The 26254-nt window shown below is 34.2% G+C and overlaps 1 protein-coding gene and 1 pseudogene across 9 annotated transcripts in view; both read right to left on the reverse strand.

The window, feature by feature from the left end:
* Positions 1 to 26254, reverse strand: part of Eml5 (EMAP like 5) — a 201749-nt gene that overhangs the window by 13977 nt on the left and 161518 nt on the right. For 5 of the 9 annotated variants that reach the window (XR_015445090.1, XM_087195454.1, XM_087195458.1 and 2 more), the window contains 7 exons: positions 24238 to 24439; positions 23260 to 23386; positions 20662 to 20676; positions 16621 to 16699; positions 15023 to 15152; positions 12051 to 12149; positions 9442 to 9462 (listed from right to left, as the gene is read on the reverse strand). Coding sequence is in view for 8 of the 9 variants with exons in the window: in XM_087195454.1 (XP_087051580.1) it covers positions 9442 to 9462; positions 12051 to 12149; positions 15023 to 15152; positions 16621 to 16699; positions 20662 to 20676; positions 23260 to 23386; positions 24238 to 24439 (673 nt within the window). In the remaining variant the exon portion in view is untranslated. The remainder of the gene's footprint in view (positions 1 to 9441; positions 9463 to 12050; positions 12150 to 15022; positions 15153 to 16620; positions 16700 to 20661; positions 20677 to 23259; positions 23387 to 24237; positions 24440 to 26254) is intronic. The other 4 variants (XM_087195455.1, XM_087195456.1, XM_087195457.1 and 1 more) reach the window with 4 other exon arrangements.
* On the reverse strand, positions 7 to 9432 carry LOC101718382 (eukaryotic translation initiation factor 2 subunit 1 pseudogene; annotated as a pseudogene).

Here is a 26254-nt window from a genome sequence, read left to right on the forward strand (position 1 = left end):
CTAAACAAAGATAAAATTCAAAAGTTGTGATTGACCTGTTGTTTCTACTTCCAAAGGTGATACATGTCAATTTCTGAAAAAGAAAAGTATATACCAAAAAACTATACTTAACAAAGAATAGCTCAGAATTAAGATTAAATTTTAAAAAGGAAAGGAAGGGGAAGGAAAAGGAAAAAAAATGTATAGACAAGAATACATCTCCAGGCTATGTTCCAAATTATACTTTTGAGAAGACAGCATTTAGATAAGCAAATTGGGTAATTGTGACATTAAGCAACTCATCAAAAATATGGCATGCTTGGGACAGGAAGTGTAGCACAATGGCAGAGTGGATGCTTAGCAAGGACAAGGCCCTAGGTTTGAGCCCTAGCACCTGCTGGGGGGAAAAGGCATGTTTTACATACACTTTTAATCTTTATATAACTAGAGACCTATGTATATTTTACACAAGAAATATGTTAAATACAAGCACACATTCAATACTGGTGTTATCTGGAGGAGAAGATACAGCTGAGGAAGGTAACACATTAGGAAACTACCTGAACAGATCTCAAAAGAAATTTTTAATGACATAGTTACCTAGTAAAAAGCTATATATCACTTAACTATTTTAAAAGGCAGATTTCTTGGAAAAGATAAAACTTCAAATCTTTAAAAATACATTATCCATCATTTCTGTTGCTTTAAAAGTTTCAGGGTCCCCCCCCCCCCCAGTGCTGGGGATCTAACCCAGGGCCTCACACATGCCCATACAGTGCTCTACACTGAGGTACAATCAGTCCAATTCTCTGCATTTTCTACCTTAAAACGTCATACATCTGTATTGTCCTTTTTAAATGATCTGTACCCTATAGAAACGAATACCTAAGTTAATCTGGCAACTAATTTAGTTTCAAAGCATAATTAGTAAATATTAAAGTGCATTTATTTCAGATTATGTGATAAATCTTAGAAAAATAGAGTAACATGAAACAAGACAAGCTGTTTTAAATTATTTGATGAAGAAAGACACTTTGGTCACTAAAATATATTCTGATAAATTTATATATTTTACATAGTGGTATTTATAAGTTAAATCTAATAATTCTTCAAATAAAGCAGCTAACATTAAAACAGATTTAAATATCATCAAACAGAAATTGTTCAGATTATGCAACTGTAAAATATCAAAACTAAAGGGAAATAGAAAAGTTCTCCAATAATAGAACAGGTTACTTATTTATTCTTTTTGTTGTTTTTGTTTTTTGTTTTTTGAGGCAAGATCTCTCCATGTAGTTCAGGCTAGCTTTAAAAGAACTCATTATGTACCTCGGGCTGTCCTCAGACTCATGGCACCTCCTCCTGCCTCAGCCTCCCGAGTGCAGGGATTATAGGCATGCACCACCACACTTGGCTAAAACAGGTCATTTATGTTTGAAAAATTTATCACAATAATTTAAGCACTGAACTAAAATCAGAATGTTCATTCATTTAAACTCTAATATTCTGTGGCACAGGTAAACTTAATCTCACACATTCAACCCAGATTCTCCAAAATGGACCACATACTAGGCCACAAAGCTCACTTAAATAAATAAAGAATTAAGAATCCCATGCATATTAGTAGACCACAGTACAATGAAACTAGAAATTAATGGCAAAACCCTCACAGAATTTATGTAAACACATGGAGATTAAACAATATACTCTTGAATAACCAATGCATCACAGAAGAAATCAAGTAAAAAAATTTAAAAGTTCCCTAAATCAAAGGATAATGCTACTACAACATATCAGAACTTATAGAGCCCAATGAGAGCAGTCCTTATAACTCTGAATGCCCATGCTAGAAAAACTGTGACCCTGAATAAATAACCAAATGATGCAGTTCAAGGACCTAAAAAAAGGAAAAGAAATCAATAACAATCTAAATCTAAAACTAATACAAGGAAGGAAATTCTAAAGATCAGAGTAGAATTAATGAAATTGAGACTAAAAAAAAACAATATGAAGAGTCAATGAATTAAAGAGCTGAATCTTCCAGAGAAAAAACAAAATAGACAAATCCTTAGGCCAAACTTAACAAAAGATGGAAAGAAAACTCATATTAATGCAATTAAAAATGAAAAAGGTGACATCATACCAAACAACCTGAAATCCAGAGGATTATAAGTAACTACTTCAAAACTTTATTGGAAAATATACAAGAAAGGAACACATTTCTAAACACACAAATGAATTACCAAAACTGAACAAAGAAGATATAAAAATACTGAACAGTATAAAAACAGACAATGAAATTGGGGGGTAATAAAAGACCTATCAGCTAACTAAGAAAACCCCAGAACCCAATGAATTAATCACTGAATTCTATAAGAACCTCATGGAAGGTGTAACATCAATACTCCTCAAAATCTTAAATGAAATTGAAAAGGAAGGACTACTGCCAAACTTATTCCTGAAAGCTAGCTTTATCTTGATACCACAACCAGCCAAAGACTTAACAAAAAAGAAAAGTCCTGGCCAGTCTCTTTAATGAACACATGCAAAAACCCTCGACAAGATACTGGCAAACAGAATACAACAAATCATTCAAAAGACCATACATTATGACCAAATTCGCTTCATCTCAGGGATACAAGGATAGTTCAACATACGTCAATTAATAAATGTAATATATCACATAGGACAAAAATCACACAATCATCAAAACAGACAAAAAAGCTAGACAAAATCCAGCATGCATTTACTCCAAAAACCATGACAACAACAAGCTTGGGAGGGCCTTATCTCAATTTGATAAAAGCCATTTTTTTTTTGGTATGGGGATCGAACTCAGGTCCTCGTGCTTGCGGGGCAGGCGGTGGAACCACTGAGCTAAATCCCTGACCTGATAAAAGCCATTTTTGACAAACTCACAGTCAATATCAAATTAAGTGGGAAAAAAACCCCAAAGTATTCCCTTTAAAATGAAGAACAAGACTAAGATGTCTGCTCTCATTACTCCTGTTTAATACAGAACTCAAAACTTTAACCAGAGCAATGTGACAAGGGAAATAAAGGGACATATAGAGGAAAGGAAGAAGTCAAAGTATCCTTATTTACAGATGACATGATCCTTTACATAGAAGGCCCTAAATATTCCACCAGAAGACTTCTAGAACTAGTAAACACAATTAGCAAAGTATCAGGATACAAAATCAACACACAAAAATCAATAGTGCTCCTGCATACCAATAATGAACCCACCAAGAAATCAGGAAAACCATTCTATTCATGGTAGCTTCAAAAACCAAACAAGAATATGTAACAATTAACCAATCCAAAGAAGTGCAAAACTTTTACAATGAAAACTACAGAAAAAGGAGATCAAAGAGGACATTAGAAAATGGAAAAGCACTCCTGTTCCTGGATAGGCAGAATAAATATTGTCAAAATGGTCATAGTTCCAACCAAATCCCAGCAGCATTCTTCACAGAACTAGAAAAAATAACTCTGAAGTTCACAGGGAATCAGAATAGACCCAGAATAGCAAAAGCAGTCCTGGGAAACAAAAGCAAGAGCAGGAGGCATCACAATGGTGGATTTTAATTTACATTAAACAGTGATAGTCCGAGGACCACAACAAACGTGAGTCAGTGAGACAGAGCAGAGGACACAGAGGCAACCAGAGGCACATTTACAGGTGTGACCTTTGATAAAGCAGCCAAAACAGACGTCTGAAGAATGAGCCTCTTTAGCAAATGCTGCTGGGAAAACTGGTTATCCACATGCAAAAGATTGAATCTAGACCCATGTATCTCATCAGGCGCTAAAACGAAATAAAAACTGATCAAAGACCTAGATAACAGAACAGAAACACTGAATCTGCTGGAAAATAAGTAAAATTCCTGACGACATAGGCAGAGGCAAGGACTTTGAATAGAACCCAAAATGCACAAGAAATAACACCAAGAATACAGAGGACTAATATATAGAATACATAAAGAACTCAGAAAATTAGACCCCACCAAATAAAAGACCCAACAGAAATGGGCAATTGAGATGAAAAGACACTTCTCAGAAGAAGCACAAATGGCCAACAAATTCATGAAAAAAATGTTCACATCTTTGGCCACTGCAGAAATGCAAATCAAAACAACAGTGAGATTCTATCCTACTCCTGAAAAAATGGCTATCATCAAGAATTTAAAAAACAACAAATGCAGGTGAGGCAGCAGGAAAAAAAAAAAAAGGAATTCGTTACTCCTTGGTGAGAATGTAAATTAGTACAATCACTATGAAAATCAGTATGGGGATGCCTCAAAAAACTAAAAATAGTAATTTCATTCAACTCAGCTATCCCTCTACTGTGTTTCTTCCTGAACTAATTAAAGACATATTCCAATAATACATGCATACCCATGTTCATATCAGCACAACTCATAATAGGTAAATCTTGGAAGTGGTCTATATGATCAACAGATGACTGGGTAATGAAAATGTCACACACACACACACACACACACACACACACACACAGTACTATTCAGCCTAAGGAAGGATAAATTTGAATAATTTGTAGGAAAATGAATGCACCTTGAGACCATAATGCTACATAGGTTAAATATTGCCTGGTTTCTATTATATGAGAAATTCAAATTATAAATAATTGAAAGAGCAAAACGGGTCAGCTAATATGAAACAGGAAAGTAGACCTTTTGCAGATAGGAAGGGGATCCTGAGATGAAGGGAAAAGGGAGGGGGGAAAGGGAAAGTAAAAAGGATTAAGATGTGATATGTACATGTCTCAACTCCTCATGATGAATGTGCTATGTATCACAAATATGTACTAATAAAAAAGAATATTAAGAATTTTGCAACTATGCTCATTATGTATATTGGTCTGTAGTTTTAAATTTTTGTTCTTGAGTGTTTATCTGGCTTTGGTACCAGGGTAATGCTGGCACATGTAGAATAAATTTGGAAGCATTCCTTTTCTATTTGATGGAGAAGTTTGAGGAGCATTGTTAATTCTTTTTTTTTTCCTGCAGTAGACTCATAGAGTCCTGGGCTTTTCTTATTGGGAGAGGTTTTATTATGGTTTAAATCTTATTGCTGGTTATTGACCTAGTTAAGATCTTTTATATCTTCTTGGTTCAATTTGGGTAAGTCATATGTGTCTAGGAATTTATCCATTTGTTCTACATTCACCAATTTATTCGAATATAAGTTTCAAAACAGATTCTAGTAATCCTCTGGATCTCAGTGGTATCTCATAATTTAGCCCATTTTAACTTTAATTTTATTAACTTGGGTCTTGCCTTTCTTTTGGTAAGCCTGGGTAAGGATTTATCCATCCATCTTATTTCTTTAGTTTATACTTATTTTGGAAGATATTTCTCCTTTGACTTTTGACAGATATATCAGAATATATTATCCTATGGTGGCATACACGTGCGTGTGCATGTGTGTGTGTGTGTGTGTGTGTGTGTGTGTTTCAAGCCCCAAGGGCTTTAGAAATTTTGCTGCTATTATGATAGATTTGCCATGATAAATGTTGTGGTGTTTCTAACAGCTTTCTAAGAAATTTTAGTTTATTAGTGCCAATGTGTTGTATATAGTGTTTACATTCCTTGTGGTATGTTGGTACATGGAACAGCTTTTCATATTCTTTGTTCTGAATTTTTGGCAATTTGACTATGATATGTCATGGGGAGGTTGTCTTTTGGACATGTGTATTTGGGGTCCTAAATGCTTCTAGTACTTGGATATCTATTTCATTCCTCAGATGTGGAATTTTTGTCTATAATTTCAGTGAATAAGTTTTCTATAATATTAGCCTGTGGTTCTTCATCTTCCTGGAGGCAAGAGTCTTAACTTTATTTTTTTTTTTTAAGCATTTTCCAAGAGCGTTTGAATATTCTGTTGATTCTGATTCTTTATTACTGTCTGAATGTTCTAGTACATCTTTGGAAATAAAAAAGTTCAGCTTTGACACTTTCAATACTACTGGAAAACTTTGAAGCATAGGGTTTATAGCCATAAGGGCTGCTTCGTATTCCTCTAACTGGACTGTTTCCCAGGAAGTTAATCCTCATCTTTGGCTTCCATGTCTTCTGTATCATCATCTCCATTCACTTCTGCATTTTCTCTCTCAAGCCTCTTCAGTTGCCTCTCAAGTTCATGTATCTGTGACCCCTTTGGGCTCCATCTGAACACTAAACACACCCACCCTCTTTCCCTCAGTCTTTGCTTTGATAATAGCCATAGCTTGACCATGGACTGAGAGGCCTTCTGTTCTCTCCAGAATTGTTGTATTCATTACATACTGAGCAGGCACTATTAATCTTGGTGGTCATGGTCTCTGTAGAAAAATTCAAATCTATTCTCAGAGCTTCTTCTATAGCATCAATACCTTCTTAATCATAACGAGCCATATCAGCATCTGCTCAAATTTTTATATTGTGTGGAGTCAAATGCCTATTAATACTAATGAGTACTTCCTTTTCACTTTCAAATATAAACTATCCAAAATAGATGAGTCTGAGACTGCATGCACAAATGCATCATCGGCACCATAACGAGGTCTCTGTTATGGTCATCAAAGACTCAGGCAGCCCTCTGGAACAGGCTTTCCAGCTTCTCATCCTTGGTGTACTCTCTAACACCTCAGCAACATGACAAAACTATAAACAGTTTTGGATTTTGTGAATTTGTCTTCACATGTGATTGATTTCTCTGTCGAAACTTTTTTTTCCTGAAAAACCAATATATCATTTTTTCCTTTGTCCACTCTAATAAGAACCACCTATTCATTCCTGATAATTTGGATAAGGTTGTTTTATAGAATGGACATAACTTCTGGGTAAGTCACTAAGAAGAATCATGCCTTTCATGTGGTTGTATTCCAGCAAGCTTACACAGATCCTGTTTAATCAATGGACCTTACATTTACCATTACTACTATATCTTCACCCTTCAAGAAATTTGTATTGATAAAATCTACAATTTAGACCCAGTATTCTGAGGTATATGTGTGAATGTTGCACTAAGATCTCATGCTGTGCTCTTTCAATTGGAACAATCAGATCCTTCTGTCTTGTCTTTAACTGACTTCTGATGGTGTCTCTAATGTCTTCAAGTCTTTTAGCAACTATTTTTGCCCAAAAGGTAGCAAACAAGTTTATTTTCTCTAGACACATTTCTTCATGTGCTACAATCAAATATTCAGTTAACTCACTGTGATTTAATTAACTTAGCATTAGTAAATATCTTTTCTTTTTTTTTGTTTTTTGGTACTGGGGATCAAACTTGGGACCTTGCACTTGGAAAGGGAGGCTGCAGAACCACTGAGCTAAATCCCTGGCCCTGTAAATATCTTTTCTTGATTGGTTACAAAATAATCTACTCATACTTGTTTTGGTTATAGCCTGATGTTCTTTTTCTTTTCTTTTCTCTTTGTAGTACTATGGATTAATCCCAGGCACTCATGAATTCTATGCAAGTGTCATACCTCTGAACTATATCTCAACTCTTTATTTTTTTTTGTTTTTGAGACAGGGTCTTACAATGTAACTCAGGCTGGCCTTGAACTCACTATGTAGCCCAGGCTGGCCTCAAACTTGTGGCAATCCTCCAGTCTCAGCTGAGCATTGGGATTACAGGTGTGCACCACTATGCCCGACAGCTCTTTATGTTCTGAGACAGGCTTTTACAGGTTTCGCAGGCTGGCCTCAAAACTGTAACCCTCCTGGCCCATCCTCCAGTATAGCAGGGATTACAGGAGTGAACCACAATGCCTCATTCCTGTTTGGTTTTTGTGAAGAAATTTTTGCTATCATTAAGAGGTTGTATTTCAAATTTTCTAATTTGGGCTTAGCATGCATGAGGCCTTGAGTTTTAACACCACACAGGAAATAGTGATTATTCTTTTAGCACAGCTATAGTGTCATTCCATAACATACACAATGGTTTACCCTCTCATTTGATGACAACATAATCCTTACTTCACTATGCCTTAAAAATATAACATTCGAAGTTCACTTTTCTTTTTTCCCTGTTGTTTTGACATCATGGAGATGCACTGATTAAAAAACAAAGTAAAACATTGTGGTACAGGAATATGTACAGGACCTATAATCCATGAAGTTACAATTGTGTCTCCGTAACTTGTAGTATGCCAAGCAGCAGTCCAAAGTGATGACAATGCCATATTCAGTGTCTGCTGCATCTATTTAACTTTACCATTATAGCACAGACGCTACCACATTCAATATGTTACGGAGCATGGCTGTGTCCCAAAAAAGCTGTATTTAGGGACACAGAAATTTGAATTTCATTTATTTCTCAACTGTCGTGAAATTTCACTTTTCTTTTGATTTTTCCCAACTATTTAAATTAAATGTATCCTTAGCTCATGAGCTGTACAAAAGCTGGAGAAAGGCCAGATACTGTCTGTATGCCATGGTCTGCAAACCCCTGCTCTCAAATGTGACCAAGAGAGCAAGGTCAGTGGCTGCTGCTGATTAAACTAGTAATTACTTAGTCAAGGCAAAAAATCATACTTCCCTGAAAGAGGGAAGGGAAATAGAAACAAACCTCTGGAGAATGTTTTCTTATTAAACTAATTATGATATTACATAAATTTAAAACACAGTTGAAAATTCCAGTTATTATAATATCTAATAATAATGGATATGCCTTCATAAAGGTATGGTCAAAATAAATAATAAAAGTTATTTTAAAAGGTTTAAATGATCTGCTGATCAAATTCAATAATTGTGATACTATATAAAAATATATTTCAAAAAGAGTTATTTGCAGTACTAGGTGTTGAACACATGGTCTTGAACATGCTAGGCAAATATGCCTTAACCCAAGATTTTATTCTTAGGCAATAAAATTTATTGATTTATATTTAAAGTTTAATCCTACCTGTGGGGGTCAACTCCCATTTCTCAGATACTATGCATGAACTCTACCACTAAGATGACTCCCAAGCCCCACCCACCTCTACTTTTACAGCTATTATGTTAGTATGTCACTATCAGGAAGAATTTTTATGATGATTAAATGAAGTAATATATGTAAAGTGCTTAGAATAGTTATGGGTACACTAAAAAAGTTCATAACATTAGTTTTTTGTTTTTTGCTTTTGGTATCGGGGATCAAACTTAGGACCTTGCTTGTGAGACAGGCAGTGGGACCACTGAGCTAAATCCCCGGCCCCATAACATTAGTTTTTAAAAAAACTACCTTTTTACAGATTTGGCTCAGTATCAGGACATTAAAATGATGTATTCTTCATTTAAAAAATTAAGCTTTTTGCAGATAAATAAAAGACTTGGATGCAAGTAATAAAATACACCCAATGAATTAAAAAAAAAAAAGATACTCCCAAGTATCTTATTACTTCATACAAATTTGGGCTATCATTACCAAACAATGTAACTAAAATAGATAATGTTTAATTTCCCTTACCTGACATGTCTGCTGAATCACCTAGAAAAGCAGTACAAAAATAATTATTCATATGTACCATAAATATTACCAATAAAATTTGCAAAACCTAATTCTAAAATAATTTAAACATGTGAAATTAGTTTTACTACACTGTAAATCTTAATTATACATGTTAACATTGTATGTTTGACCTTTCAAAACTGCTTTGGATAAAAAATTATTTACTTTGAATTTAATTAGTTCCATGAAAATTTAATTATTACATCATTAAAAATAGTATTGATAAGATTTAGCCTGATATGACTTATTTTGGTTTAGAAAAGGCACTGTTAAATAGGCCTTCTGGAGTTTCAGGGCAACTCTATTTGCAGTGAAGAATTAGATATAAACTTCTTGAAGAAAATGACAGCAAAAGTTACTGTAAAACTTAAGAAAGTTCTTTTAAGTAAAGATTTTCCATATGAATAAAAGTTTGCCAAGAAAAATAATGCTTGTTATATGTGTGGTGGAAATACTCATTAACAAAACTTGAAAAAGTGAGTCATAAGAAAAGAAGGAGTAAAAATTGAGGAATCCATTCAAGATTGGCGATTGCTTTTTGCATTCATCAAGCCTTATATCCATATGAAATAATGATTTCAAGGACATATTGATAACACATACCCGTAATGTCTTGGCCTGCATGCAGTATGAGGGAAGGCAGAATAAGCCGCTTGACCCTGCTGTGCAGACCACACCAGAAATACTGCTTTTAGTCCTGGACCTACTCAGATAACCTCCAAATGGCAAGAGGACTTTGCAATTATTCACATGAAGACTGGCTGATGAAAGAGATTATGCCTCTCCATGAACAAGGTTTGGGACAAGAGTACAGATGAAGGGTAGAACACTGCAGGTCTAAATATTTTAGTTATCAATCCAGATAAAATTATCAAATGAAGTATTTTTATTTTCTTTCTGATGAGTAGATTCCTATAATGACCTGGAAGACCTGGTACAAACTGAGAGCTTCTTGAAGTTTGAGGCTGTTTACTGAGGAGTTCCAATGAACAGGTACTCCTGGCAACCCCTCTAGGGTGCACATATGGGTTGTGCAGTCTGCTATAGGGAGGATGAACTCTAAGGAAAGACTCAGGCCCCTAAGCAGGCTCAGGACTCAGTAGATAACTCTAGAATTTCAAATACCCCAAATCTGGTCCTATAGAGAGGGAATCTCCCTCCGGGAAAAGTAATCTGTTGTTCTCATATCCTACTGCCAGATTATAGGTGGAAGATGTCTAACATGGGCCTTCTAAAAAGGAAGTACTACATAAAACTCATTGAGAATATGGTAGTTGTCTCCAAAACTAGAAAATAAAGTCAGTAATAAGTGATTAGATGTTGCAGGCACTCCAAGAATGAAACCAATAATAGCAATCACAGATTTTTGTTCTATATGAAAACTACTTGTAAAGGAGCTGACTAGGGAAAGGCTAGACTACTTCACTGGGCATAAAATGCTGCCGGAGTTCAAGTACATAATGATGAACTGGATAAAATGGTTATATTTGACCTTGAGATTCCAAGATTCTAGCGAAGAAAAAAATAAACTCTATATGTAACTGGCTAAAATATCACAAAATCAAATATTTCAATTCCTCTATGGTCTGTATGATTTTTAACAAAAAAAACTATAAGCAATTTAATTTTGGCAGCAAAGTAAATAGTGATCAGTCCTTTTTATGTCCAGAAGAAAAAAATGTGCCTCATTTGTTAGTCTTCCCTTGAATTTATCTTACATTCAATTAGTTATCAGTGAATCATTTTTGTTATCCATTTTGTAGAAAGATATAAATAGGGCTAACCACAGGGATACACATATAATCTAAAATTCACCTCTGTGCTGCCAGAATTTGCCTTGGAAAAACAGAGGGGGAAATGATGAGATGTTCCATATTCTCTATAGGGATGCCTTTCAAAATAAAGGGAAAGAGGTGGAAAAAAGACCAAATTTCTGAGAGATTAATCTATGACCATGACGGTTCTTAACTAAAAGAAAACTAGAAAAGGAAAAATAAAAGAACCAAAGAAAGAACAATATCTTCTTAGGATTTTATTCACAGAGCATAAATTCCACTAATGTAAGATTTTGTCTTATCACAACCTGTTTGTATCCCCAGAGCCAAGACAATACCTTGCAATATCAGGTGTGTAATAAGTTTGTCGCATAAATAAATTTACTTGATAAAACTTTACAGAGCAATTAACTATGATCTAAGAGGCACAGAACCAGGTATTTAGGTAATGCAGTCTTTACTCCTTTAGGAAGTAGGCCTTCTTCTATCTGTAGAGTGAATCAAGACTTCACTTTCAAAGAACTCAGTGCAAACAGAGCTAGACATACAAGTACCAAATCCAGCTATTTCAGCCATTATACAATAGTTTATTTTAAATTAGTCTAAATGAACTCAGACAAGCAAAGTAAGAGATTTGGAAGCAAATCATATGGTAAAATTTGGTATATGCTTTACATACAAATTGATTTTTTAAAATCCATAATTATATTTTAATATTTTCTCCAGGAAATTAAATTCATTTCAACAAAACAAATGCTTCAAATTGCTTCTTTTTAAAATAGACAAACATACCTACTTGGCCAGTTGCCACTATGTTGATAAATTTGGGGTGCTGATTTACAGTGAGGCACAGAATATCATCATTATGCTCCTGATAAAAACTTTGAGTGCCTGTGAAGAAAGAATTTGAAAACTGAGTTTGAAAATTTTAAGATGTGACAGGCAAATTCAAGTACCTAGTGCAATAAATTACTTATTTGTTTATTCAATGCGTACTTTTTGAGCCCTTATTCTGGGCACATAATCACAAGGATAGAAAAGAATCAAAAGTTTTAAAGAACAGAGCCCTGAAAGGGATAAACTGTAATACAAGGCTGAACCCATCAAGTGCCACAAAGATGTAATTAGCAAAGATGCTATGGAAATTCAGCACAGAAAGGATTATTCTTGTCACAGGAATATGGCACTGTAACCTGGATGGTGGTGGATAGGGAAGGCTATTCTAGGCAGAAGACACTTTAAGCAAAGGCACACAAGCAGGAAAGTGTTTGGTATACATCCAGCTGAAGTGGAAGTTATGAAAAAGAAAAGTGAACAATATGATTTTAAAAAGAAGTAGGAACTAGAACTATGGGAGATTCTGAACACTAGACTATGATCTTTCTGTTTTGGTTTCCTAAAAAAAAGATTCACTGAGGTCACCCTGAAACCAGAGATAATTTTTTCACCTAACAACTGAGCCATATTTATTGCATATTTCATATCTTTATGTAGTCAGTGAAGGGGGAATGCAGTTTTTTTTATCAAAGCATTAATGTGATTCATCTAGCAGTATTGACTCTGAAGAGACCTTAGATAGGTAATACAACTAGGCTTGTGCAAGTAAATAACAAGATAGGAAATGAAGTCAGAAAAGTAGGTTTGATCCAGTTATAGAGGATCACGAACACCAAGTCTCCCTTCACCCCAAAACCAAAACCAAAAAAACCTCTCAACTATATTTAACAGGTCTACTATTACTTTAAAAATTCTCAAAGTGGAATGTGCTTTGTACTTTCCAGGACAGAGAGCTGGTCCAGTTAAAGGAGCAAACAACTAATTATGGGTTGGTAGATGAGTTGGTAGAATATTAATTAATAGAATTAAAATTTCCTGCTGGTTGTTGTGGTACCATAATTTCAGCACTGGAAAGGCTGAGGTAGAAGGATTGCTTCGAAGTTGAGGACAACCTGGGGTATACAGTGAGTTCAATGCGAGAATGAAATATTCACAGCGAGACTCTGTCTCAAAAGGAAAATGAATTAGATTTCTATTATGAACATGGCAATGTATCCCTAAACAAGTGAGATACCATGTACTGAGAACTGAAGCAAGTGTCTAGTCTCCCCTGCTCTCTCAACACTCTGCTATTAGAAAGGTGATTAATTACAAATAAATTTAACAGCTGGTGCACATTGTAATTCCAGCACTTGGGAGGTGTAAGCAACAGGGTAGAGAGTCTGAGGTCAGCCTGGACTACATACATAGAAAGACCCTGTCTCAACAAAACAAAACAGAATTACAAGTATAAAAATGACAGTTTATTTACATATTTATTACTTTCTTGTTTCACTTATTTTACTCTTCCTTATTATCTTGAATGATATGGGAAGCTGCAAAAGATTTTTTTCCTAAGGAATGTTTTATATTTGTTTATTGTTTTGTTTTGTTTTGTTTTGTTTTTTTGGTACCGGGGATCGAACTTGGGACCTTGCGCTTGTGAGGCTGGGGCTGGAACCACTGAGCTAAAAACCCGGCCCAAGGAATGTTTTTTAAATGGTCCAAATTATGAAATGGGAAGTTACCACTGATTTCACATGATCCTGATTAATTTTCTTTTTTGGGAAACCTAACAGGAAGACCAATTAATACTTCTCAGGCAAGAGGATTATGACTCACATAATCAATCTACTCTTTATTCATTCTGAGCAAAACTATCAGAAGAAAAGGCGGAAATGTTTGGCCCAGATAATCTCAGCTTTTGGTTCTAACTTTCAGACTTTATGAAGTTTTCAATTATATGTAAAACAATTACAAATTAAAATACTAACATCACTAAGATTATCACATTGGTCATCAAATGATGAAGACAACTTCATTTGCTTTGCAACAAGCCAATCAATTAAATGAAATCAAGAAATTTTTTTTTTTTCAGTACTGGGGATTGAACTCAGGACCTTGGGCTTGTAAGGCAGGCAAGTTGCCACTGAGCTAAATCCCCGGCCCAAGAAATGCTTCTTCATCTTCCTCAATCAAACAAGGAATCATTACTAGACCCTCAGAGAAGTAGCTTTCTTCCTTGGCTTTCCAAGGCCTCAGTGAGAACAACGCCTACCTCAGTAACCACTTATTCAGTGTGATAGATACTCTGCATCACTGTCAAGGACAAACACCCAAACCATCCCTTCTCATGAGGCTTTGGGAAAATGCAATTTACGGTATGAAAGGTTTTACTATAAAACTTGGTTTTAACGTACAGTAAATCTTTACTTCTAATGGAGATCTCTGAGCACTTCGTATCATATTATGAAATACTTTTCTGCTGTATCATATGCTCTTAAGACTGGTGTTACCAGGAAGTGCAGCAATATGAAGTGTTTTAAGTTCTGGACCATATTTAAATACTATAGTTTTTTGGGGGTTTTTTGTATTAAATTCTTTTATTGGTACATTGTAGGTATACAACACAATTACATTTCTTATTGGAAACTTGTACCTTTACATGATGCATCTTGGTTCTTATTTTTTCCCCATTCCTAGCCCTCCCTTCACGCCCTCCACCCTTCCCTATTTACAAAGACTTTATTTCCATTTCTCATCATTTTTCCTTTCCCTTCTTTCCTTTCCCCTGCCCCTCCCACTACCCCTACCCCTTTGGACCTTTTCTTCCTATTTTACATTATCGTTAAATACTATAGTTTTAACTCAGAACTTTAAGCTGCTATTTTAAAAAAATTGTAACTTAAAAACTATGTGTGGGAGTGTGGAGAATTAGTGTTTCCTACCTGTAGCAACATTGTGCAGAATTCCAACGGATGCAGTGTGATAAATGATATCATCACCATCATTTAAATAGTGTACATTATTCCTGCAGTCTCTGCCTCGGTAACCAAAAACAAGTTCCAACACAAGGTCCTAGGAACAATAATGATAAAACTATTACATAATTATATTTTTCCACATGTTCACTCATGTTGTGTGATACAGTAATATTGTCTTTAAAATGGAGGATGCTTTTTGATGTGTTTTAAAAACTTCAAGCACAAATTGAGCTAGATGTATTTTTCTATGTAGTCTTTTATGGGCAAACATTCCACATTCCATACTTTTCTATACAAAGTTGTAAAAAGGAAAAGGGAATCACAAGGTCATCTGATGCTAGTAATTTGAGATGTAAAATTCCATGTGTTAAACACTCAGATAGTTCTTGTGTCTAAAAGAAGAAAATTTCTACTTGTGTTTATTGTTAACTGCAATATTTGCTTTACATACACAATTCAGGATAAATTATGTCCAAGTTAGGTACTCAGGAGAATTCAGTTGTTTCTGAGAACTCATACTAAACCTTTGGCAAAGTGCACATTTTTATTGATTTTGTGGGGTTGGATGCGAGAGGAGGAAGCCCTAACACTCTCCAAAGCTTTACCCCTTGTTCACACCCCATTTAGCATGGTTTGCTTGTTTGTTGCTGATGCTGGGATTTATGGAATGCCCAGGAGAACTTCTTTTCTCCTCTTCCCCCTTCTTTTGCAGTTTGGGGGGTCAAACCCAAAGGCACTCTATCACTGAGCTATATCCCCAGCCCTTTATTTTATGTTTTGAGATAGGATCTCATTAGGTTTTCCAGGCTGGCCTTGAACTTGTAATCCTCTTGCCTCAGCCTCCCGAGTAGCTGTGGTTACAGGCAATTATACAGACTGAATGAAGTTTTAGTAAAGCAGTTACTTATATAGTATATGCCCAATATATGTGCAATTCATTTCAGGACAGTAATTCCAAAGGGAATAAATGTGGTAAACTGTGAACACAGGTAAATAACACCAAGTAAGATAGCTCATTTATGGTAGACAAAAAAGATGCTAAAAATACAAAATCAGGCCTTGTAAACATGGTAAAGAGAAGATTACCTGGAACCGCTTTTCAGCAGCAGACCAAAAAAAGAGTGGAAGGTTTTTTTGGTTGGAAGGAAAGACAGAAGTGGAAAGTCCTCAAATACTAAATATATCACCTGGGGTAAAAGTTCCCGATGTGGTTCAAGTATTTAATTTTTAACCTAAAAAGAGCCCACTCGGTGGGTGCCACAGTGCATGTGCTTCTCTAAGCAATAGATTATTCACATATACTCACATTTAGAAGTTCTCTGAGTTACAGATCAAATGAGGGTATTACTTATAGAAAAGTAAAAAGAAATACAAATTTAAAAAATTGAGGGAAACAGAGGATAGCAATCCAAAGCTCAGACTTGAGTAAGAGTTAAACAGTCAATTTTAAAAACCAAATTACTCAACACACTTATTTTTTGAATACTAATGACAAAACTTTGGTGTTGCATGAAAATGAACTATGGATACATTTTAGTGACACTGAGGTGTGGGTTCCTTACCTCTATGGGTCTCTTCTTCTTGCCAACATTGTTTGTTTGAAGTTTCTCTGGCTGTGGTGGGGCTCTGCTCACCGGGGGCCTGAAACAGAGGTGGGTGGAGGACAGGCATGCATCACTGTGGGATTCCTAGACCTGCCCACCAGGGAGGTCCACCTTCCCTATGGGAGCCCATTCTGTACCCTCTACTTCGTGGTAGCTTCTAATGCAGCAAATAATTAGAACTTTTATTCATTTTACTTTTAATTTATTTGGTATATGCTTCACGATATGAACAGAACAAGAATAGATTGTTTATAAACAAATGTAAAAATGTTAGCTTGACATATTCAAAAATTTCTTGATGGATGCACTATCAACAAAGCCTGAGTTATTGCTCTAAGGCATCTAACATTATCTGCACATGGCAGGTGTAAATACATTCTTCTTGGCAGTCAATTTTGATAATATTTCCATGAATGTTATACTCTTTTGACAACATAAATTACATGAGTTCAAATTTGTACTCATTTCCTGTTCTTTCATGCCCTTTACTTTCTCAGCTTCCTGAAGTCCCTAGTACTAGCTCACTGGCATTACTATAAGACAATTACTCAAGGAAGAGTCTTATAGTCAAAAAGCATTGTAAACCATGCAACACTCTGTAAAAGGTAACTACTACTAATATTGCCTCAAACTACTCCTCTTCCCTATTTACCAAACCATTTATCAAAGTTCCCTACACAACAGTTCTCAAATCTAGACCTCTCTTATCTGCTCAGAATCTATCTATAATGTCTCATATGCTAACAGGCATATAGAGCTCACATTTTGGATCATTTAAATGTGGAGGCACTTCACTATAATACTTTCATTTAAAAAATTTACTAGTTTATTGTTTCTATCTTGAATAACCATTATTCAAATATTTAATACATTTGAAACCTGAATCTAAACCAGTCATGCATCAACTCTCTAAATTTTTAGTTAATATTTAATTTGTAACAACTAAATCAGAAAATGATACAAATTAACTTTTTAATGGAAAACTCCAACATTTATGAATAAGTATCCTAAAATTAATGCCATAAAATATATTTCCATTTCAAAATCAGTGTTATACATTTATTAAAAAGTTTTATCTTTAGTGTCAAATATAAAACAAATGTAATTTTCACTTGTAATATGACACAGCATGTAGAATATATAAGCATGACTGATTGATGTCATAAAAAGTAAATGTTCTTAAATATATAAACAACTTTTCAGGTTATCACATTAATTTTGGTTTCACACTTCATATCATTTTTTCCATGTCCATACATAAAAATAGAACTGTATTTATATTTAACATTAGAAAATTTCTCATAGAGCCATTTCAAAGAATGATAGAAACTTGGGCTTTTATTCTGAGTTAATTGTTTTGATAACATAATTCAATGTTAGTGTCTTCCAGCTTTAACTGTAACTCATAATAAATAATTTTTACCTATTCAACCCTAAGTAACAAGCATATTTTAACTTTTGTAAGGATCACATATTTAAGGTATATTACTGGTTAAAATAAAATTATGCAGGTCTAGGGATTTAGCTCAGTGGTTCTGCCACCTGCCTCGCAAGCGCAAGGTCCCGAGTTCAATCCCCGGTACCAAAAAAATAAATACATAAATAAAAAATAAAATTATACAGCTTATATAAAAATTATACAGGCTGAATGAAGTTTTAGTAAAGCAGTTACTTATATAGTATATGCCCAATATATATGCAATTCATTTCAGGACAGTAATTCCAAAGGGAATAAATGTGGTAAACTGTGAACACAGGTAAATAACACCAAGTAAGATAGCTCATTTATGGTAGACAAAAAAGATGCTAAAAATACAAAATCAGGCCTTGTAAACATGGTAAAGAGAAGATTACCTGGAACCTCTTTTCAGTAGCAGACCAAAAAAAGAAAGAGAAAGAAAAAAAGGGGAAAAGATTACAACACAAATTTGAATTTAAGATACTATAAAGTACCATCTATAGTGAAATATTTTTACAAGTTTAATGCAGATAAACTATTAATATATTAAAGGCCTATTATTTTTAGTTTATTACTGCATATAAGAAAAGGCTTAAATTATTCTACTAATGACAGGGAAATCAGAAGAAACAGGTGAAAAAAAATGAGAATTCAACATGGTATTACTTTTCCTTTTCCAGATTGTATAATCTAAATTTCTCTCTCTCTCTCTCTCTCTATATATATATATATTTTTTTTTTTAAGATTATCTTCATTCTTAAGAATGGGAAATAAAATCTTCACCAACTTAAAAGACTGGTAGCACTTATACTGCTTTTAAGGAAACTAAAAGAGCCCTTGTTCCAAGCTTAAAAGGGCTCCCCAGTCAGGCCGTCTGAGCAGGCAGAACGGGTCATGCATGATGGATTTGGGACTTCTATTGTAAAGGAAATGGCACTTAAAAAAATTCCTTTAATAGTGTGACTGTAGCAGAATTGGAAGAGATCACATAAGTCATTTCATCCACTTTCCCACTGAAACCAGAATCCTTTCTCCACACGTTGAAAACATCCTTTTAAGCACCTATGACTGACAAGTTAGTGGTCTTCTAAATGAAAAAACCATTCATACCAAATACAGCGATCATATCTCTACTTAGTTTCCTTGTTTTGAAATAAATGATTCCTAAACAACTGATTATTCTTCATATGAAGAGGCCTCCCAGCCTTCTTTCATCTACATCACTTCTTTCTTCTACACTACTGTAAACTGGCAATGTCCTTCTAACACAGAGATCAGTACTGAATAAGCTACTCTAAATATGACACCAGATCTAGATGCTTTATTTCTGTTCGTATAAGATGATGTGGTCCTCTTTGAAGTTGTATCATACTCTGGATGCATCTTTGCACAGATTTCCCTGCTTAAAATACATGATGAATTTCACAGATAATTAATTCCTGCTGTCAGATATATCCAGTGGTGCCTATTATTTGAGTTTCTGCAGAGTCTGGTCTCAAATCTACTTTTTTTGGTCCTTATCTCTCAGCATTTCACTAATGTCAAGATCTTACTTCTAAAATTGACTATGCATTTCCACATTATCTTGTTTTAGAAATTCACTGAAGACATTTTCATCTCACTATAGGAAGCTATAAAAGTAACCCAAGAGTCTATCTTACATTGCTTCACTGAACACACAAATACCATAATTACCCTATTTTAATATTTTTAAGTGAATCACTACATGAAACAGTCCATTACATGAAGGTAAAAGATCTATAAACTGAGTAATATTTCACTGATAAATATGTGTGGCCACATTTGTTTGTATGAGCCTCTAAAAGGAAAACTTTAAAACAATCTAGAATGTGAGCAGTTCATGAAGTCATTTAAAAAACCAAAAAATATATATATAATGAAGACTTTCATAATAACAACCATTTATTGTATCTAAAATTGCAAATCTTTTGTTAGATTTGTCATATTTAATTTTCTAATTATTGACAAGTGTACTTAAAATTAAAAAAATTTTTTTCTAGGAAAAAATTACTTTAAAATACTGTATTTTACACACAATGGAGTGCTACTCTGCATTAAGCAAGATAAACTAGAGTCATTTGCAGGAAAATGGATGCACCTTCAGACCATAATGTTAAGTGAAATAAATTAGACACACAAGCTTAAATATTGCACGTTTTCTCTTATATGAGAAACCCAAAGTATAAATAAAGAGCAAAATAAAAGATAGATAGAAAGTAAGGAGGTTGGGGCCGGGGATTTAGCTCAGTAGTTTCGCCGCTTGCTGTGCAAGCGCAAGGACCCGAGTTCGATCTCCCGCACCAAAAAAAAAAAAAAAGAAAGTAAGGAGGTAGATCTTTATAAAAAGGGAAAAGGGATGAAGAAAGGAGTAAGATGTCTCATGTACACATACCAATTCCTCACAAGGAATGTAAACATGATGTACTGTAAACACGTACAAAGAAATAAGATATCATAAAGATGAAAACAGAACAAATATTATATATTTAAATAAAATATATTCTTTAATAAAACTTACCTTACTACTCCCTGCCTTTGAGAGGAATAAGGGGAAAAACAGAAACATGAAAAGTGATCATGAGTAAATACAGCAATTTATAAGCAAGAGTAAAGCTACCATATATCAGCAGAATTCAAAGGAAATACAAAGCATCTAAATTTTATGTCACATTGTTTTGAATATTTTTATTAAAACTACTGGGAATTTGGAAAAAGTTACTCCTTTAGATATATAAGATTTGCTACAAAAAAAAAGATTTGCTAAAAAAACCTTTATTGAAAAAGAAAAACAAAATTATTAAAATTGCTTAGGAAAAAACTACAAAAGTCTCAGAAACATTTTAAAAAGTAGATATTTGATAAGTGTTTTGTTTACAAAATGTTTTGTCTTTCTCACATTTGATGACAAAAATACCTTTATTTAAAATACAAAACCAAATCATATTACATTATCTCCTCAGTAATATATTCAAAATTGATAAAAATAAAACTCTTAATTTTTTGTCTCCTTTGAGTCTACCATTTTGTAAAAAGGAAGACTCTTATGAGCCACATTAATAGAGTCTGCTTTAGCATTTTTCAAAATAATTTAGCAGAACTGATATTGTAAAAAAACTGAGAACAACCAAAAAATTTCAAAAATAATTTTGAAAAACTTAGCTTCTAAAAAGGTAAGCTAACAGCCCAGATGACAGTTATGGCAGTGTTAATCATTCTTCAGGACCAGGAAACTACTTCCATCTGTCAGAATATGAGTCATTCAGCAATGAATGGGGAAATTTAAATATTGTACCATGAATGATGGCCCAGAGATTAAAATTAGGTCACATAATGAACTCATCTGATACATGATAATACTTTAAAAAAAATCAGTACATATGAAAGTGATTTGTAAGAATGTTTAGAATTTTTTCTTCCCTATAGGACACTTTTACTACTTGGATATATAATTTTCTTCATGTGATACTAAGTGTTATATTACAAATATTCTTAGGAACACTGACATTTTGATATTTCTTAGTATGCCTCTAGTTAATAAATTTACAGGTAGTACTCATTACTTTCTGAATATTAAATTTCAGAAGTAGTGTCTCACTATTTTACTGGCTACCTCAAGTTATTCTGCATTTCACTCTAAGGGAGGGATGTCATTGGTTAAGACCTCTCTTAATTCTTTATGTAAAATGTTTCATTTTAACCTAGAAATAATCTATAAATTAGGAATTATAATGCTCATTTTGCCACTGAGGAAACTGAGGTTCAGAAAGAATGAATTATTGTTCAAGGTCACCCAACCAGTAAATTATACAAGGTAATATTTTGGCCCATTTTTTTTTGGTTTCAAAATCCATGTACTTGGCACTGTCTCCCTGCTGCCGTCTACCAAGCTGCTTCAACATGGAATTCTGTACAAGTATTTAGATTATAGTATGATCAACTTGCCTAAAAATATTTTACGCTTTGCCTCTGCACATAACAAAACAGATGGCCACGGTGTAGCCATCTGTTTAGGTGACCTCCCCTCACAGTTATCTGAGGTCTCCTATCAGCAAACTGAGCACCTGAAATAGCATGGGGTGGGCTGAACAGCCTCACCATTCCTCCTAGACTTCCCTGGCAATATTAGGGTCAAAAAGTTCATGATAATCTCTAGTTGTCCCCTTGACCACCCCTGAGGTGCAGCCCAGCCTTCAATATTAAAGCCACAGGTTTCATGTTCACTCTCTCTAGACACGCGTACCAGCTTCTTATGATCAAGTTTCCTCCTCACAGCTTCCACAGAAGTCACTGCTGCAACCACTTCTTACTCCTTTGTTTCTTGCTACTGTTTCTGAATAATCTGTCCTTTACCATTTCTTAAAACTTGCTTGCTTCTCAAGTCCATGCCATGTGCCTCTTTTTTGTTGTTGCTGTCTGTTTTGCAGTTCTGGGGACAGAACTATAGAACTCAGGGCCTCACACATGCTAGGCAAGTGCTCTATCAATGAGCTACATCACCAGCCCCATTTGCCTCTTTACTGTTTTCCATCTTTGATTTTAAAAGCATCAGGTCTGCAATTTCTCTCTTGATCTGTGATCTAGCTCTGAGACTATTAAAAGTTCTCTCCTCATAAAATTGCTATGCATATCTACTTATTTTTGATTTGATAATTATAGACCAAGACTAATAAGTCCCATTAAAAATAAGCTATACTTCAGCCGTCCTGTTTTGGAAAATTCTGAAATGATGGTTTATCCTTGATGAAAGGCACATGGATAGATAGGTCGTTTAAAAACCAAATCAAACCTCTGCTCATAGGCTTCTTAAAAGGTACTGGGCATTGAATTCAGATTTTACTATCTCTCCCAACTCCATCCAATATACTTACAAAAGTTGGCAAGTAAGGTTACTTTAACATATCAACTGTGTATGTGTATGTAACATTCCTTAAATTACGCAAAAGACAGCATTATCACAAAAAAGTATTTAAGGACCAGCATGTTTTCTAAAGAGCTGCTAAGAGTTGTATAAAGTAAGAATACTACTGTGACTTAGATTCTGTGGAAAATCTGCTTAAATAAAAAATTCAATATTAATATCAATATCTTTTTCTTCACCTAATTGTAAGCTTATTACCTCTCATCAACTGAGGGTTCTTTTTGTTGCAAATGAGGCTTGATTCCAAACATTGGGCGAATATTTGTTGATAAGGCTCTGATGGTGTAACTGATTTCATTCTCCCTTGTAACATCAGTGTCATAGCCTACCATCAAAATATAAAAGTTAATCTTTAAATGAAATCAGTTATGATCTTAGATATAGGGATACCCAACAACATGAAATAAATTGCGTTATACTCAAATTATAAAATAATATACAGCCAGTAAAAATTATGTAGAAGAGCATTTAGTGATGTGTAATGATGTTTTTGAACTAAGAGATAAGACCCAGTTACAAAATAAATTTAATATGATCCCTCTTTTGTTGAAAAATTATGTATTGGTAATGTGTCAAACTACCAAAAAATAATTTTTTTGTTTAAAAGTATTATAAATTCCTAAATGCACATATACCTTAGGATGTACCCCAAATGTTAACAAGTTAACTTTTTTTTTGTTTTTTGTTTTGGTTTTTTTTGGTACTGGGGATCGAACTCGGGGACCTTACGCACTTGCAAGGCAGGTGCCAGAACTACTGAGCTAAACCCCCAGCCCCTAACAAGTTAACTTTTGAGTGGAAGAATATAGATACTATGTTTATAGATACTATCTTTATAGATACTATGTTTATTTTTTTATTGCAATAGGTATTTTTCATAATGAACTGGTATTACTGGTATCTTAGGAAAAAAAATCAAAATTATTTTAAAAAATGAAGTTCAATAAATTTTAACAGTACTTATTTAAAATATGATTATCTCACACTTATAGACAAAGAATATCAAGTCATCAATACATGCTAGCCTATTATTCTTGAGTAACAAAACCAATTTTGGTGTCACATTAACATCACAATTACTCAAACATTATTATTACTTTTTGTAACTTCTGCAGTTTAAATCAGCTATGCTAAATTTTTTCTATGATTTTGTTAAAATGTTTTAAAATGACAGACCTCCATCTTCTTCAGAATCTATATCAGATTCTTCACTATCACAAGTCCTTTTCTCTCGATAGCTCTCCATTTCATTTGTCCACACCATTAACGACATATCTGCACCTCCGAGGGTAACCAACATGCTGTCGTCATAAGTCCAGCGAACATTTGTGACATGAGTACTATGGGCCACGTACCTCTTAAACTTTCCAAATTTTCCCTACAGATGAAAAAAATCAAACTCTTTCTGAGAAATTTCTTTATTTGAAAACTTATAATATTGAATGAATATTTTAGTTATTTCTTTCTTAAAGTATCACTAGTAATTAGTTATTCCAAGTGCAACATGTATAAAGTACCAAAATTTGCTGAAATAAAAAAATACCAATTCCAAAATCTGGTGAGAACAGAATTGGTATTTCCCACATGGCTTGGTATCATTTACTCCTTTAGAACTCAACTTGGTATTCTGCATGCTAACAAACTGTTATGTCTGTAAAAAATATTTACCATAGCATTCACTTATGGTAGTGAAAAAATTTAAATGCCTTAAGTATTCAATAGAATAAGAGTTAACTGCAGTATACATCTATGGAGTAGTGTATATGTAATGAAAACAATGTCATACAGATATGTTATTGTTGGAAACCCAATAACTGAAAAAGTATATAAATTCCCTGCACAGCATGGCTATAGTAACAAAAGCATCAATTGCTTTGGGGTATGAAATATCTTTCCTCTTAATTCATTAGTGCTTCTGTTTATAAGACTACACTTAGGAATGAATTTTCCATTTTGTGTATATGTGTGATGCTGAGGATCAATTCCAGGACCTCCCACATGGTTGGCAAGCACCAATGAGCCACATCCCTAGCCCAGTATTTTCCTTTTCAATATAAAAAAAATCCACACAACTCCATGTTATAGATGTTGGCAACTTTTACATCTAGAACATCAGCATTACTAAGCTACATAAGTAAATTTCAGGCCAATATATCATAAGCAGGTTTTAGGTGGACATTTTTTTTTACTCAAATCTTTGATTTTTCTATTTTTTATTTTATCTTCCTTTCACTGGAATTTTGGAGACTTTGATGTTTTTTCTTTTAGTTTCTTTTCTTTCTTTCCCTTCTAACTTTTTTCTCTTCATTTTTATCTTTCTGTTACCTGTTTTTGCTCTGTTTTGCTTTCTTTTTCTTGTTATTTCCTGTAATTGTTGCCTAAACTATTAATTTCCTTATACTCTTCAATAGGATCTCCTATCTCACCTTTCTCTCCTCACATCTCATTTGTTAACTTCTCAAATTTTGCTTTTTTCATTCTGCAGTTCCCCACTTCCTCTACTTTTGTTAATATAACTGCTAAGCTTTACAAATCTCTAGACAGCTAATTAACTTTACATTATTGCTGTTGAATAATGTTCTATTGTTAGTAGAAGTAGAGTTGTTCTAATCAGTAGATATTTACTATAGGTCAATAGTAGGTAAATATTTGGTTTGTTTATACTATATAGATCTCTTTTCAATGATTAAGGGTGGTACATTACTGGTTCTTAGGGTTTAATACTCAATTTGTATTTGATGCTATAATTGATGTTTTTAGTACTATAGTCAAGGTGATATTGCTGTTGCTATTAGCTGGATTTCTTGGGATGCCAATATTTAGACTGCCTTGGAGTCATTACAATACTGTGGTCCATTCCTAGAGAACTGGGTACTGGGCCAAACACCGCAACTTCCTATCCCAGAGGTGGTTGGATCCAGTGCAAAGCTGAAGCAGGAAGACCAACACAACCATGTGAAACACAAGGGCAACTTGAACAAGGGTGATGCTGAGGGACACAGATGGTTCTACATCAATGGAAGGGTGAAGCCCATGGAACTTGCATGCAAATGGTGTGGTCCTGGGCAGCCTGTGAACCTCAGGAAGGAATAAACTATGAGGGGTAAAAAGCCCAAGTCAGCAGTCCTCAGGGAAGCTCTTCCTAGGTGGACATTTTTTAAGGGTGTTAAAATAAGATGCCTTGAAAAAACAA

The sequence above is a fragment of the Heterocephalus glaber genome, unplaced genomic scaffold (assembly GCF_053883595.1).
Source record: "Heterocephalus glaber isolate CG9 unplaced genomic scaffold, H.glaber_assembly_v1.0 deba00001608, whole genome shotgun sequence".
Taxonomy (NCBI): domain Eukaryota; kingdom Metazoa; phylum Chordata; class Mammalia; order Rodentia; family Bathyergidae; genus Heterocephalus; species Heterocephalus glaber.